At 37.0% G+C, this 17,750-nt stretch overlaps 2 protein-coding genes across 2 annotated transcripts; one reads left to right on the top strand and one right to left on the bottom strand.

The window, feature by feature from the left end:
* The first annotated feature begins 1,403 nt into the window (after positions 1-1,403).
* Positions 1,404-6,950, top strand: cdk2 (cyclin dependent kinase 2). Its single transcript, XM_030134840.1, has 7 exons — positions 1,404-1,866; positions 3,987-4,064; positions 4,214-4,334; positions 4,447-4,617; positions 4,768-4,869; positions 4,980-5,183; positions 5,924-6,950. The coding sequence occupies exons 1-7, from the start codon at positions 1,751-1,753 to the stop codon at positions 6,026-6,028; spliced, it is 897 nt and encodes a 298-aa protein (XP_029990700.1). The 5' UTR covers positions 1,404-1,750; the 3' UTR covers positions 6,029-6,950.
* A 1,653-nt stretch (positions 6,951-8,603) lies between these two features.
* On the bottom strand, positions 8,604-14,290 carry olfml3b (olfactomedin-like 3b). The gene is made up of 3 exons (XM_030134839.1): positions 14,098-14,290; positions 13,005-13,290; positions 8,604-10,980 (listed from the first exon to the last, which is right to left on the bottom strand). Exons 1-3 carry the CDS (start codon positions 14,194-14,196, stop codon positions 10,196-10,198), a joined length of 1,170 nt encoding a protein of 389 aa, XP_029990699.1. The 5' UTR covers positions 14,197-14,290; the 3' UTR covers positions 8,604-10,195.
* Positions 14,291-17,750: the final 3,460 nt, after the last annotated feature.

Genomic DNA, 17,750 nt, shown 5'->3' with positions numbered 1-17,750 from the left:
ATAATTGTACCACTACACATGTTACAAAGAATAGTATAAAACCACAAAAAAAAAAAAAAATCTTTTGATCTCCTCAACTTTCACTCAGGGTCAAAATCAGCCTTGACATTTAGTGCAATAGCTATTTTTCATTTCATTTTCTTCAAAGTATATGAGAATTTTTTTTTTAATGTAATCATTTAAATCACAAGTCTCCCCACAAGACAGCAAATAGCAACAAAATCAGAAAGTCTTGACTTAAAAAGTAATTTTTGTATGTGGCTTCTACATTTGATTCACTAGAAGTTGTGTTTAAAATTTGTGCACTGACATTTAGTGTAATATGTAAGAACATTTGTACTTGTTCTTCATATATAATAATGTCATATAATAAAGCGTTCTTTGTTGCAGTTGGTCAGGTCACACATAAACATACCGCAAGGACAATCCCGGGCCTCTGGGCTTTGATCATGTGCGATAATGACATGGTTTCTCTCCTGCTGTGGAAGAACCAACACAGGAAGTTCATTCATGCCGTGACGAGAGAAAAATGTACCTCAAAACCAGTCCTGGTTCATATTTCAGGTTCATAAAAGGATCACCTGTAAGTTGGCTATCCAAGTTTATAACATAAAGTAATGGATAAAACCATATTTAGGCTGGGTGGTCTGCTGTGTGTATGGTCTAAGATATGGATTTGCTCAGATAAATAAAGACACGAATAAAGCACAAATTTAGATAATTTAATTATTATTTTCAGTGCTCAGGTTCTAAGACAATTACTCGAGACCTGTCAGCGTCTGCATAGCTACTTTACAGCAAGTAGGGGGAGCAGTCGTTTCCTCCTTATTCTCTCAGACAATTATCTGATTTTTTTAATACTAATATTATTTTTATCAGGCACAAAAAATCTTCATAATGATTAATTATTGTTTCATTCTCAGCTCCCGGCTTTCGACTAAAAAACGATGATGATGATGATGATTAAGAATTAAAACTATTACACAAATTCTTCCTTTACTGAACCAACTCGGCATATTTACATATTCAGAAAATTCTGTTAACTTGGTCGTTCTAAGTGTAATAAAGATGTTCGTACTTCTGTGAGAAGAATAAACAAAGAAAAAAACTCTTGCTACTACTTCCGCCCCTGACGTCAGTTACGTACGACGTCGTTACCATGTGACCAGTGAGGGTTGTTGGATATATTTTCTTTCTTCCCGAGAAAAGCCGAGTTCACCTGTTGACTCTCATTCACTTGTATTAAAAATGTGAATTTAAAGATCATAGGCTGTTAATTGTGTATATTTCACAAAACAACAATTTCCAAGGGATGTGCTGCGTGAGGGTCACTTGACAGACACTTTGAAAAGCCACCCGCCCATCCTGACAGGGGTGTGTTGAACATAAAATCAAACGCTCCGTCGGCAACGCGGGAAACACTACTGGGTTGTTTTCAACGGTGGGGAGTATCCGCCACGCTAACACAGATATTTATGTATATTTTTTTTATCTCCAGAGAAAACAAATGACCTGATCTGATAGTTTTAAGCTCTGTTTCTTACGTATGTGGAGGTTTAGACCCGACACGGTCCCGTTCCTCCGACTGTGGTGTGTTGAATTACTCGGAGGAGTTAGCTTAAGTACATGTCTGTCCTGCTCCGCTCAGTACCGTCTGTGTGTGTAGCCGCCGAGCAGTTAGCCCCGACACAAAGAAACACACAAGTCCTGTTCACCGACCAAACAAGCAGAAAACCACGTATTCTTGGAAATGGATACTTTCCAGAAGGTGGAGAAGATAGGAGAGGGGACATATGGAGTAGTTTACAAAGCCAAGAACAAAGTCACCGGAGAAACTGTGGCTCTGAAAAAAATTAGGCTTGACACGTAAGTTCAACCTGAGTGTTGATGTGTTTGTGTTTATGGGACACAGAATGGATTAACATCATAGGAAGTCGTTATGTAGTGAAATTATGTGTGTGTGTGTATACATATATATATATATATATATATATATATATATATATATATATATATATATATATATGTAACACAAAACAATAATTTCCAGATATTCATTTATAGTGTAAATTATAAGAAAGGTTGTATATAATTGGAAATTATAGCAGAGTATATATTGCATTTATATTTGTTTATAGAATTACATATATGATAATTATATTGCCATAAACATATGTACAGGTTGTATTCATATAAATGAATCAAGTGTGTGTTGGTAATGAGTTGAATTTGTGGTAGGAAAGAAACTTTTGCCTACTCCATTTCCAACACATTAGCCTACAGAAACTATGTAAATGTACACATTTTTATTTGTGTTCTGCATGTTCACTGTACAGATTTCATTCATTCATTCATTCAATATAAACTGTGACTGTTAATAATCAACTTTTCCATCAGATTATGAGATGTGCTATCTTATTTCAGCTTCCCTTGCAGTCTCTTGAGTTTAATTTGTTCACAAACAAGCACAATTTTAGTGATAAACACAAAGGAAATTTGTGAAATGGAACATCCTGTGAAGCTATCTATAAAGTACAGGCATAAAATAAAAGCAGTTATCTTACACATCTTGGCTCGGAAAAATAGAAACTGCATTTGTAACCTGCATAGTGATCTTAAATATGTGTACTGAGTCTAAATTATGAACATCACAAAAATGACCGGATAATTTCCTCTTTTTGTAGGTCTATTAATAGCATTTCATTAAAAAAAAGATTTGGAAACGTTTCAATGTAAATTGTCAACTAGGAAAAAGCTGACTGTTGAAAATGGGTGTTGTTATTGTGAACCACAAATTGGTTTTACATTTCAGGATTAGAACCATGAAAATGAACATGATGCGTTTACAATAGATCTCAATATTCTTTGTTCACTGACTAATAACTAACTAACTCTTTGGTTCACCTGTTCTTTACTATTATTAGTAATTATTACTGTTGGTGCTATTGTTATCTCTAATGAGAGAAAGAGAGAAGCACCAAAATTGTGATAATAATAACAATGTTATATTCATTTATTCATCTTTGGTGCCAGGGGAATGCATAAATATGTTTCAAAGTCTTTCACTTTCTCATCACACAAGCACAAGTGAAGTGAGACAACTTTATGGCACAAGCTTAAACATTAATAGACAACAGAACAGCTAAATCTCAGAAACTACCACTGATGAAAGTTATCTGCAGATATTAGCCAATTCTGGTGTTCAACTGATATTTAAGGGCCTCTCTATGATATTATGTGTAAATGTATGCATGGATCAATAAGAAGACTGAAATGCTCACTGAATTAGTCCAAGAAGCAAATAAAACTGTCATAATAGATGAAAAATAGCTATGAAACAGAAAGAAATGTTAGACAAAGGCGTTGACGAACTGAGGATGAGTTTGACCAGACCAGTGGTTCAGTTCTAGGTCAAAAACTGTCAGCCAGCTTCAGGGTTCTGTTAAGATCATGTTTATTATCAGCTCTTCAATCAACAGCTCAGGTAGTGTGTTGTTTTATGAAACACTATCTGGCAAAGTTTGTGCAGCTTAAAAATACATTTTCAGGATTTCCTGTACTTTTTCTGAGTGTTGGCTAGGTGTATTTGGGGAGGTTGAAATCATTTTAAGTAAATTACTCCTTTTGTTGCATTGTTTTCAACCTTTACATTTGCCATGTTTGAGAAAGAAAGCCCCTAGTGCTTATTGCACAATTAAACAATGATTAGAATTGGGGGAAATCACCAATAGTTTAGATGTCCTTCACACTGATTTTATTGTAATTTTACTTAGGTGGTACTCAAAATGCCTTAGGATCTGCACCTCAGAATTGTGGTGATGATGAAAACCCTGAACCTTACATAAATTCATACACAGTATTTGTCACCTATTAAATATGCAGATAAAAATGCAGTGACAGTAAAATAAATTAAACAAGAAATGCACTGAAACCTGGGATAAGTACATGTCTATAGCATGTCCACTTACTTTATGTGTTTCTTTCAGGGAAACAGAGGGTGTACCAAGTACAGCCATCCGAGAGATTTCCCTTCTCAAAGAGCTCAGTCACCCAAATATTGTCAAGTAAGTGTTTAATGATACAAATCAAACTAAATCTGGGTTTAAACATTATTCTCTTGTGTTTATGTCCACATTTGCTGTAAACATTTCAGTCTCTAGTAGTTAAATGTATGTCAGTAAACTAACTAAACTGGAATGAAATGGACCTTCAGATTGCGGGATGTCATCCACACTGAGAACAAGCTCTACCTGGTGTTTGAGTTCCTTCATCAGGACCTGAAGAAGTTCATGGACTCATCGTCAGTCACTGGTATCCCACTGCCACTGGTGAAGGTAAACTGCACTGGAAGAGCAAAACTGTGTTTCTCTTTATCTGTTTGTAGAGACTTTGACTCATGACTTATGTTTTTTTCATCCCAAAGTCTTGTTGTGGTTGTTTTTCCAGAGTTATCTTTTCCAACTGCTACAAGGCCTGGCCTTCTGCCACTCACATAGGGTTCTCCATCGAGACCTGAAGCCCCAGAACCTCCTCATCAACGCACAAGGAGAGATTAAACTGGCTGACTTTGGCCTGGCCAGAGCTTTTGGTGTACCCGTCCGCACATACACACATGAGGTGAGTACAGCTCCAGGAAGGGATCCTAATGAGTACTGAGTCTTTTAAGAGGGTTGAAGCACTGCAAACATTTATACATCATACTTACATCTGGTGATGTTGTGAACCATGAGCTGATTGGTTCTTTTTTATGCTATTTGTGTTTTCCAGGTGGTAACACTGTGGTACAGAGCGCCTGAAATCCTCCTTGGCTGTAAATACTACTCCACAGCTGTCGACATCTGGAGTCTGGGGTGCATCTTTGCTGAAATGGTAATGCAGCCTTATTTTTTATAATAACTTTCAGAGTAGGTATGTGCACTTGGCAAAAAAAATGATTAGTAATAAAATCCATTCAATCTCATGACCTTACAATTGTTCAGATCACCAGGAGGGCCTTGTTCCCCGGCGACTCGGAGATAGATCAGTTGTTCAGGATCTTCCGCACCCTGGGGACGCCTGACGAGGCCGTTTGGCCTGGAGTCACATCGATGCCCGACTACAAACCGTCTTTCCCCAAGTGGGCAAGGCAGGACTTATCCAAAGTGGTTCCTCTTCTGGATGAAGATGGACGAGAACTGCTAAGAGTGAGAACACTTGTCATTTAGTCCAAATGTTGTGAAGCAATGATCTTGTACAGGGGTGTCAAACTCATTTTAGATCAGGGGCCACATTCACCCCAATATGATCTCAAGTGGGCCAGACCAGTAAAATAATAAAGTAAAATTATATTCTGATAATGTTTACAAATACAAAGTTTCCTTAAAAATCTGAATAACATGAACAACTTGAAATGTCTTAAGAATAACAAGTGTAATTTTAACAATATTCTGCCCCAGTTTATCATTTACACATGTGCATTACAACATACATTACAATTACAAATACACAAAACATTTAGGAATAGGTATAATATTAGTAAAATTGCATGTACTTCTCTAAGGACATTTCAGGTTGTTCATATTTGTTCAGGTTATTCACATTTTTTGTAAAAGGATAGTTTGTTAATGTAAACATTTTCATGTAATTTTACTTTTTACACTGAAACAAAGAGAAAATTTGTGGTTGTCTCTGAAATAATGTCCAGCTGTGAAATATAGTGTAAATATCATGCACACTTAAAGTGATATATTTTAGGTCCTGTGCCAGTCTTTGTCTAATTCTTCAAGAAGTGGAATACAGTGACTATAAGCACATCATACAAAATGCAGACAAATGCTTAAAAATGTCATAAGACTATAAGTGGCCAGTTATTTTACAGAAGTATTTGTGCAAAAGGCTTTGTTAACATGTTCCTTCCATCTGTCTTGTATTTTTCTTTTTGCAGGAAATGCTCAACTACGATCCAAACAAAAGGTTATCAGCCAAAAACGCTCTCGTGCATCGATTCTTCCGGGATGTCACCATGCCTGTTCCCCATCTGAGACTCTAAAATGTTCAGATTGTCGGGTTGCTTTAATAACAGTGTCTGAGCAATAGGAACCAACTCTCATGGCTACAGATTCACAACAGGAATGGACAGAAAAGTGGACATTAAAGGACGTTCAGGATCCTGTTATGGGTGTTGGTTAATTCCTTAAACCAGTGTACTTCTACATGAACATCCTGCCACTTTTGTTGATGTTGTTAATGTTATAAATGTTAAACTGTAATGTTTCAATATCATAATTTGCTTTTTTATTCCTAACTTTTGATGTGGATGCTATTTGTGACCGGTGCTGGGCTTCATCTGACTGGAGCACACATCACATAGACATATACTAGATATATTCAATTTCCACATGTGATGGGTTACAGATGTTCAAATTCAGTTTGTCAAATAGCTAGAAGTAGATGCGATTGCAAAGGTTTTAGGGATAGTGCAAATAACAGATGTTATGTTTCCTGACAGAGGTAGCGTCTCATATTCTGTAGGATTGAGCAGCAGCTGAATGAAAGATGAAGCGAAGACTCTGCACAAGTTTTCACATTAGTCCTGGTCGGCAGATGTCGAACTGTTGGTGCTTAAAGTGTGACAACATTTCATCAGCATTCATAGAAATATTAACAATTTGGGCTTTAAGTGATTGAAAACTGGAAGCAGCACCTTTTAACTGTTTTGGACCTGTCAGCACCGGTCAGGGCAGGCATTCATGTTTCCTGGCAGGATTACTCATACTGAAGTTCTCCCTCATTTATTCCATTCTGTACATAACAGTTCAACTATACATGTTCCCAGTTGTAATTCAGATTTTAAAGAATTTATGCATCATTGATTCTTTCTTACTCTAGATTTTATCCAAACCTAATGAACCGTTTTTATGGATGTTTATTTACAGTTTTGAAAAAAAAAAAAAAAAACTTGTTTAAATGACTGTTCTTTGTCTGTGTACACTATAAACTATAAACTTTGCACATTAAGTTTAAATGTTTCGTTGTTAACGGTCACTGTAGGCGGTCAGAAGCAGCAGCACTTTTCATAGTTTAACCATGTTTTTTTTTTTTTTTTTTTCCACATTTGGAGTCAAACTGTGCCAAATAGGTTGTAAAATAATTGAAATACCAGAGGCACAGACTGCTAAATCAAATTACTCTCATAGATGTTTATAATCTCAGGCTGAACTATTACACAGGTCTGTTTCTATATTGGGCCTCTGGATGAAAACTTTAGTCAGATTTTAAATTACATGGTGTAATTTCCTCATATATTAGAATCACAGACTAGTATTTATTGTGTTATTATGCCACTAATTGAAGGTGATGATTTAGCTTTTTGAAATGTGTGATATTGGCCAGTATTAGCAGCCAAAGTATACAGAGCTGCAGTAGGAGATGGTTTTAAAGGAAATGGTTAGGCACATTTAAACATGTGGTAAGAAATATTGAGCCAGTGGTGTGAGATACTGTCAAACACATAAAACTAAATCCATATTATGACATGTTGAGACTTAAATGTCATTTGGCAACAAAAAATTAAGTAGAATGTTTTGATTTGTGCAATAAAATAACCTCCAACACTCCACTTCAAGTCAGCACTCATGTACTTTATCAATTGTCAGTATATATTGAACATGAAACACTGGAATTGACTCTGCTTTTAATCCACCTCACACTGTCGACTGTGAGCAGTTGGCTGCCATGTCAGGTGCATGGGGCACAAATGGAGGGTTAGATGCCTTGCTCATGGGTACATTGGTCAACCTTTTTTTTTTTTTTCAGTCTGAGGAATTGAACTGGCGACGCTTCAGTCACAAGCTGCCTCTCCAACCTTCTAGGCCCTGACAGCTAAAATAGCAGCTATAAAACTCTGTTGTGTTTATAGATGATTTAAATACTGTTTAGTAACGTCTAATGATAATCAAATGTGGAGGCAGAGCTTTGACCTGATGGAGGATGTCATGAATGTGTGCGCTGGACTCTAGAGTCATGATATGCACATGTAAATCCAGTCTAAATCCATAAATGCATCCTTGTACCAATGCCATGCACTATATCAACAGTTTTTATACAACTTGGATGAACTGCTTTTAGTTTTTATGCTTCCACCAAATGGAACATGATAAAAAAAAAAAAAAAAAAAAAAAACAGATTAAATCTACACACTCTGGTCCCATTTAATGATTTTAGATCCATGAACAAAAATCCCTCATGTTCTGTCTGCACATGCTACAGATGGGGTATTTTAATCCTTTATCTTCTTTAACTGTTTTTCTTAATTTTACGTTTATTTTGGTTTGTATTGTATCTTTCACATGATGCCATTGCTTGACTTCATTGTAAATGTGGGTCAACTCTTTATAATCTTGTAGTTCTTGAACTGCACTTGGCAGTTCTTAAAAATCCTTTTTTGGCAAAAAAATGTAATGGATTTAGAAACTTAAGATGTTATACTATTGAACTACAAAAAGTTTGAAATCATTATCTCAATTCTAATTTTTTGATTCAAAGTCAATAGGCATGTGACTTGACCCTCAAGTAAATGTTGAAATAAAACACATATATTACACATAGAACCAGACACAGCGTTAAAAGGTGTAGTTTGCCATTTATTTCATAGTGAACAATAATTAGGCAGAAATAGGAGTAGGTGATTGTGGGACATTTTGCATAGTTTAAGCAAAACTCACACAGTAACTAAATGAATGAACAATTTCACTGATTAATAATTCTATTGCAAATAGTGGTGCATTTTTGTTCATTATGGAGAATTCATTGATGAAAATATTAACGTTACAGAAACCATATGTGCTTGATTCATTGGAAAATCACACAGACAAAGTAAGATGCTAGCCAGCTAGCTGTTTGTTGTAGTTTACCCTCTATTTCTATTTACTGCAGCTCAGAGCTGTGGGAGGGGCCATGCTGTCATGGTTACCACTCAAGTAAAATGTGAGTGGTGGTCATAATTCTGCTTTTTACATTGCCTGATACTGTTTGGTCACTGTGTCTAACTTATGTTCAATAAGTACATGTGAAGCCTTTGCTATTGGTTGTGGTAATAGTTGGTCAGGATTTGGTCTGTAGAGATAGTTTGGCTCATAATTGTAAATTATTAGACCATCATTTTTTGCTATCCTCACCTAAGCGTTGACTTGTAGAGTGTCATACAGTTAGGTTAACTGCAGCTTCCTATACATCTTTGAGTGGTTTGAGGGAAAAGGATGAGTACTGCAGAAATACAACTGAATTAATTTTGTTCTCTTTATAATCTGCATTTCTTAACGGGGCTGTTGTTACTCATGTGGAAGCTATGACTGAAGTTAGGACTTTCCTTGTTTTCGCAGTTTGACCAAAAAAAAAAAAAAACAGAACAAGAAACAATGGTGCAAGAAATCACAGGTAAATGCAGTAAATGTGTCAATATCCAAAGTGATGTTTCTGAAGATGGAGGTGCAGTGCAATCTGAAACTGTGTCTCAGATGAAGAAATCACATAATGCCTTTTACAGCTGTGGAATTATGTCCAGTCTACACATCTGACACCTCTTTTCCACCAATAGGATGCTAATGCTAATTCTGAGTTGGTGCATTTTCCAGTTGGGAGATCGTTGCGGTTTGCTTTTCCATGAGCGCCGTATAGACCCACGTCTGTATGTCACTCTATACCTCTACGCTTTTCCACCAACTCCAACGTTTTTTCTTTAATTGTGGTTATAAAGTTTTAATGTGGTCTTGTTGGTCATGCTAATCCCACCCTCAGTCCCTAGTGTGAGCAGTTATTGGTTCTAGACCAAGCAGGGTTGGTCCCACTTGGTTGTAATATGGTTCTTTGACTGAGGTTCTTAACCAGCAGTCAACCTGCCTCGGTGGAAAATCGGTATGAAAGAGTATACAGAGACCTTTCAACACTCCAAAAGTGGTGTGAGTTGTACAGTTCATCACAGTGTATAATGTTAGATTTGTTTAAGATGTAAAAAAGTGCGGATGTTATGATGGAGAAAATGATATGAAAGGACTGAAACAAAACAAGACATTAAAAAATGATGCACTGAAAATGGTCAGATTCATACAGAGTACAAAGTACACATGAGTTGTAGTTTAGGATGTAAAGGTTGCACAGGTACTGGTGTCATCCCTCGTGGTGCGTTGGGACTTTAGGTCGTTGGTGAGTTTTTATTGGCTCAGATTTCAAGTTTCTTCTTCATGACAAGCTTGTAAAGGATCTGGTATCCGTCATCCCAGGCGTAAAGCAGCTGCTCCTGCGGGTTGTACTTCAGACTGGAGTGAGCTCCATAGCGTTTTGGGAAGTACACCAGTGGAGCGTCGTCATTGCTCACCATGCCGTTGACATCAAACACACACTGGACACGCGAGCGTCCAGGCTGCTTGGTGTTGTACACCACGTACAATGTGCCACAGATAACGAAAGCTGCCTCTGCGTTCTCTCTTGGACAGGTTGTGTCCCACATCTGCTCGATATCTAATGAATTTGCGTCCATTTTTGCCATAGAGATATGCCTCTCGTTCTGCCGTGTCGCATAAATGGCCCACAGTCCTTCCTCATCCACAGCCAAGTCCATCACTGTCTCTGGTGTCAGACCGTACACAGGAACGGGGTCCAGATCTGGGAACATGGCACTGTCAGTCACAGAGCTGTTCCTCAGGTCATATTTCACCACTTTAACCCCATCCACCTGATTTACATAATAGGCGTAGTTGTTGTAGACGACGTGGCCGGTTCCCTTCCAGGCATATGGCAGCTTCAGCTTCTTGGACAGAGTCAGGCCCAGGGAGCGGCTGAACTCCTGCACCGACGCAAACTCATAAATGGTGTCTTCATCTGTCCCATTAAAAATGAAGACTTTCCCAGAGCCCCTGTTGGTGTCTTTGGTCCACGTGCCTTTTGGACCTCCGACTCGTTTCAAGATCTTCATGGCTTTTATATTGGAGATCATGTCCCCGCAGTCTGAAAATAAGACAGATTAATGAAACTTTATCGATCCCACAATGGGGAGACAAGGAACAAGATCAAGTGCAAGGAAATGTGCCTGTGTAAGGTAGTGCAAAAAAACAAAATACAATATAAAAAATAAAAATTGTAATAAAACTGTATAGGCTATGGACATATGTAGTTCACATGATGGGTAATGAACAACATGTGGACAAATAGTTACATGTCCATGCCAGAGTTAACAGAATGAATGGAAGATGTTAATTATCAGTAAAAAATAATTGTATTTACAGAAATAAAAATAGATTTGCAATAGCTATTGAACCTCTTGCTATTTCATTACAATACAAAAGAGGAATATACAGGACTAAAAAGAGCGGGAACTGAACACAGAACATCCTTATATGCGGATGACTTGTTATTATATGTTTCAAACCCTACAGTATCTTTACCAGTCATAATATCCACTTTATCAGACTTTGTGGTGCGTATGTTATCTACATATTTATTTACTCACTCATCTTCCACTTTCCCCTTCAGGAAATAAAAATAGGTGAGGGGAGGAGAGTTTCAAAAGTTGAAAAAAGTTCAATGAACCACGCAACCAAACATAAATATACTTTATATTAAATTTAGCTTTGATTTAATATTTCCTAAGTTATAAGTTCATGGGACATAAAATGGTACCATTGGTTTTGGAAATGGTATTTGATGTTAGAGATTCTTTCTTTCATCCAATTTTTTCTCATAATTCAAAAAAATGTAAACCTAAGTAAAGACTAAAAACAAGCCAAATCCTCAAAATACAGAATAAAACTACTTATGCACTTGTAAAACCAGCCAAGCTGAAGGATTTTTAATCCTTTTGAGAGTCAGGTCTCGGGTCCGTGAGGAAAGTCAGTCAGATCCATATTTCTGAAATCTAAATCACATTTCTAAAGTTTCACAACTGCAGCTCATTTCTTATTTTTTAATGGTAACAAAGAACACATTACTTCTATTCCTGCCTCCCCACATTTGACCCCAGAAAACTGTAGCAATTTAAGTATAATTTAGCTTTTTTTGATGTGGTTTTGGTTTCACCGCTGTACATCACAGACTGTTTTGTCTTTGCACCACATCGTCAGAAACCTCAGTGCTCAGAAGAAATGCTCCTATCTGTAAATGTCTATAAATATCTCAGACCAAGGGTTACGTGGACGAGGCTTTCTCTGGAACTGCCAAAAACTTTGGTTCTCTCTGTCTCTGCTGTGAACTTTGGTTTTGTTGAACAACCTTAACCCGTTAAGACCCAAACATCCATCACTGACCAAAACCATCTACTGATCTGATCTGTTTAATACCTGTTGATCCACTAATCCTATTAAATAATTGTTGTAAAATACAGTTTGTCATCTTTTCATGGTCATCAGATATGACCCATTTGGACGTTCAGAGGCTCGGTAGTCAACGTGGAAACACCGTCATCTTCTACAACATTGATTCACCAGTAAAACCCATGGAGTTGGATGAATGACAGTGGATGGAAATGCTTGGTTAATGTTCAGTTAATGATATATTTTACTGAAAAAGTCACTTTTTTGGCACTTTTTCTCTGTTTTTGATTAAAAAAAAAAACCTTTAACTTTAATCTGAGCTTTTATGAACATCTTCTCAATCAGTAAATTAAATACAGGAAAATACCTGATTTATATTGATAAATATAGAGGATAATATTATAACAAATGGTGATAAATTACTTATGAAAGGTCAGATGCAGAGAAAAGTTCATTTGGGAACTGACACAAAAGTAGCACTGGGCCTTTATGGGTTAAAATAAATCTTAAACTATAACAGCTCAGCTTAAAGTATTCTGCTCTCTGCACATGCTATGTTTTTTTGTGTTTTGTATGTGTTAATGTCTTCTCTGATCAAATTTGGTGATAGATGTCTGACAAAATGTTAAGATTTGTTTTTTGTGTGTCAGATTAAAGAAGCAATTAGTAAACATTTCTGGTGTGTTTTCACATACACAGAACAGGTTGAACATCCTAATTTACCTGAGAGTTTGAAATACTTGGCCTTCTGCTTCTCCTGCACCAGCGTCACCTGCTGCTCTATCAGTTTGTCATCCACATCCACACATGGCTGAGCTCCGTTCTGGGTCTCCAGGTAGTCCAACTCACGCTCCACACGGTCCACCCGAGACCCCACGCCGTCCAGATTCATCCGCAGTGTCTCCTTCTCTTTGTCCAGGTTCTCCAGCTGAGAAACCATCTGTTGTTTCAGTTCCCGCAGCTCGATGGCGTAGCGGGCGGTCTGTTCATGCCACAGGGAGATCCTGTCCTGTTTTCAAAGAGGATGACCAGGGTTTGTATTGTCTATGCCTCCATTATACCTGTCTGTGTTTTATTAAAAGCAATACATAAATGTTTTTTTTGTCAAGTGCATTTCTGGAAAGCACTAAACATACTGAAAAGCTGTAATTTTATGTTCTTTCATGAGTCAGTAAATAGACTGGGATGGGAGGTATAATGAGCAGGAAACTCATCCCAAAAACAACCAGGTTCAAACCACAAGTGGCAAGTATCCACCCCGCTCAAATGTCCAATAAAACACTGAATCCTACCAGCTCTGTTGGTGCTCACTGACCTCTGACCTCCCTGTGGATGAAAATCAAAATATGGCAGATATTTGCCCTACAGGTGATCAGTAAAGTAAGAACTCAAGTCTTATTCTTAGAATCACTGCCATTTTAGAAAGCCTGTTCTATTTATTCACATAAAACACTAATAATTGTATTTTATCTGTAAAATAAGTGCAATTATTCAAAGACAGAAGGTTGCACTATGTGAGATTATTACTTTTCCTTGGTACAACAAACCTTTGACTATGTCTACAGTCAGAACATTTTAAAAAAGCAATAATATTGTAATTTCTGTGTAATTTTGACACAGGTTTATAACTGGACTGATTCCTAACCCAAACAAACAAGACCATAATCACTATACTTTTACGAGAGCAGCATTTCCCAGCATATTCCCCAGGATTTGCCCACATCTGCATTTCATTGCCTTTGCCCTGTCCCTGGAAGTTTCCTGTGAGTGGGACTCTGGAGCCCAGGGCTCGGCAGGGAGGTGAAGTGAGCCTTACCTCAATAGCCAGCAGCCTCCTCTCCAAGTAGTCAATCAGCGCCTGGTGCTGAGCAGTGGCAAAGTAGACCAGAGTGGCCAACACAACAAGTCCTCTCATTTTGTGTCTCTTTAGCTCCTGTAAAAATTTGACTGGAGTTCAGTTAGAGTGTGTGGAGGAGCCAGCAGATTCCCAGAGGTGGGCTGGAATTTTACTGAGCTCTTTGGGAGGAGCCAAAAACATCTGGTGCAGATGGAAATACTGTCTGTAAGAGAGGCACTTATTCTCATTTCCACTTCAGATTTACCTGGTCAACAAGCCAGAAAAACACAAACTGTAGCCTGATATTTTAAAGATACAGCTTTGAGGAGTTAAAACATTTTACCTTCGTAGCACAGTGAGTTAATGTGAGGACGCTGAAGTTCTGTAGGAGAAGGAAGTGTGACGTAAGAGGATGATGAGGGTCAGTGAATGTGTGAGGGGGAAAACCATGCAAACAAACACAACTGATCCAAGAGATACTTAGCAAAAGGTATTATGTAATATTGAAGAATTCATTTACATTTTCTTCCTAAAATGGTATTAATCTTCTCAGACTGACACTTGAAAAAATTACTTTTAATTTAGCTCCCAATCAATAAAATACTACATTTAAGCCACTATTTGTAAAGATGATCTTTAACCTCCTTGTTTTATATCTTGTTATATTGTTTGGCTCAGTTGGTAGCGCGAGTCATCCAATGTCCAAAGGGCCGGCGGTTTGAATCCTGCGTCCATCTGTCCACATGTCAAAGTCACTGAACCCTAAATTGCTCTCAGTAGGGCTTGGCAGTCCCCTGCATGGTGGCAGCCACCTACTGGTGTGTGTGGGTGAATGTAAAACACTTAAGGCACCATAAAACTTTGGAACAATGCTATGTAAGTATTTACCATTGTTTTATACTGTATTTAATATTTAATTTTCTATTTCATATGTATGGTAATATATGTAGTTATCTATGAATATTTTACAATCTCTGAAATATTACTACCAGGTTTAGTGACTCACATAGTGTTATTGGTTAGTGTATTAGTACACTGACTCCAAACTGGAAACATCTATACTCCTTTAAGGGCACAAAATAAAATAAAAAAAATCCTTCTTTTTGGCAAAATATGAATACAAACGTTACCACCTCGCCATAAAATGACGTGATCATTGCACACCTTTTTTTCAGTGTTTTTCTTTAGTTTTTCCGCTTTGCTCTAAAACTCAACATAATTATTGTGTGCCTGAACCCGCTCTGTTCCCATCTGTGTTTATGTTACTGTATAATTAATGCCATGGTGGATTTCCTGTTCTTTAGAGTTTTACAGGTGTGTCATTCATTTAATTTTAGCTTTTTCAACAGCATTACATCATTTCCATGAGCGTCTGAGACAACAAAGGTTTAAGCACATATATCTGTTATTTAATCATGCGATGATGTCTGTCTTTCTGTGGTTTTCTTTAGTTTAAAAAATCTCCAGGAGACACATCAGAAGTGGTAAATATATTTTGCAAATCAAAACAGTGTTATTTTCATTGCGTGCAAACTACGCTGGAATTGCTTTGCATATTGTCATGTTTTTAATTCAGTATGCCTGTCTGTGCATGGTTCAGTAGCATCTTCACCTCAATTATCCACTGTAGGTGTCATGTCATATCACCTATTGATCTGTATTTATATCCTTCCCTGTATGTTACAGGTGGATTGTTTAGGGTTTTAGGTGGTATAGCAAGAATGTAATTATATTTTTGATAATAATATTTATAAATAATAATTCTATTTTTATTAGTGTGTCCTTACATCTGAGATTTGCCATCAACTACACATATGATGTTTGTTTGTCCATAACATGTTTTGCAAGTCAAGAAAGTTGCAGTTTGTGGTAAAGATAACATTCAGTTATCATTTAGTTTTGTATGAAACAGTGGACTACATCACATGATACACATCATCAGCACCAAACGACACATGACATCACTTTATGTGCGAACCTATTAACATCCACTCATTTCATTTTACTTAATTATAAGAAAAGAAGCATTGGCCTAAATACAATATTGCCCATAAAGTTGGAATCATTTTGTTTTCAGACACATTCCTCTTTTTTTCCCTATTTATGCACATCAATAATCACCTTTCCCAGTCCCAGTTACACGTTATTTATCCAAGAATAAATCATATTGTCACAATCATTTCATGAGAGAGGTACACATATTTTATTCTAACTTTATAGGCTAAAGTGCACATGTATTTGCTTCATTTGAAATGTAACGCTGAGCTGGTGACCTGATGGATGTTAGAGGTTAAAAGATTTGGAAACAACTTGACATCTGGTCAAACTGAAGCTGCAGAGAGACATCTACATAGACTCTAAGCAGCTTGTAGAGAGACAGAGTAAGACTGACATCAGTTACACAACTTTTGGGTGTGTAATCTTTACAAGTATTTATTTTTACAATTAATGTGTTCGTGTAGTTTTTCTCAGTGAGTGAAACTGACCCTTGAACACAGAATATAAACAAGTAAATTCTTGTTGTTTTTTTTTTCTTTTTTAAAATCCTTTGTCCTTCAACCTAAAACATTTTTTCAGTTCATCCTTGAGTCTAGGTGAATACATGTGTAAAATGTGAAGAAATCCTGTCAAACTGTGAGATGTTAAATGTGATCGGTACCAAAGGATAAGTAAACCATTTTACAAAGATGCATCTGAACAACTGTACTATAAAATAAAACTGAGGACCACTGCCGTTAAAAGTATTCAAGGTTACTTACGTAGTCACATAACTGTTATATTATTATTTGCATCTGAAAAAAGTTACCCAGACCAATCCATTTCCCCAACACGATATCACACAAATCCTCGAAGTAGGCTGTGTGTTTGTGTTTCAACAAAGCCCTGGTGTCAGTGTTTGTTTTAATATCCGATAACCTTTCCAGTGACCCTCTCTGATGTTTGTTGAAGTTATATGAACTAATGCAGCTGGTCAGCATCCTGCTCATAAACTTGGCCTGGTCATTTCCTCTTGCCAACAGTGATCTATTGTGTGGGGTTGGAGCTCATTTGTAAATCTCCATGGGCTCTCAGATAATCTCATCTTCATACGCAGCTATTACACACTTAATACTGCTGCAGTTATCTACAATATGGTTGATATATTTCAGTTTATGATGTTCCTCCATCCCACTTTGGAACATCATTGGCTGAGGTTTGTGATGTGTTTATTTGAATATTCTTTTTATAGCATTGATAGTGTTTGCAGCCATGTTGGCAGCATTTTCAGGGCAGTGTCAAAGAGCTTCACTCTTATTAATATGAAGTTCTTTATAGACACTAGAGAATGAATATCACAGATGTAGGTCTGAAGTTGACGTTTCTTGTCATCACTCAACTTTTATTGTGGCATCCACTGAAAAAAAAAATCTGCAATCTAGATGGATGGATGGATGGATGGATGGATGGATGGATGGATGGATGGATGGATGGATGGATGGATGGATAGATAGATAGATAGATAGATAGATAGATAGATAGATAGATAGATAGATAGATAGATAGATAGATAGATAGATAGATAGATAGATAGATAGATAGATAGATAGATAGATAGATAGATAGATAGATAGATAGATAGATAGGTGTGCAGT

The sequence above is a fragment of the Sphaeramia orbicularis genome, chromosome 5, assembly GCF_902148855.1.
Source record: "Sphaeramia orbicularis chromosome 5, fSphaOr1.1, whole genome shotgun sequence".
In the NCBI taxonomy this organism is placed as follows: Eukaryota; Metazoa; Chordata; class Actinopteri; order Kurtiformes; family Apogonidae; genus Sphaeramia; species Sphaeramia orbicularis.
Note: the sequence above shows the minus strand (reverse complement) of the source record. Positions and strands in the feature narration are given on the sequence as shown.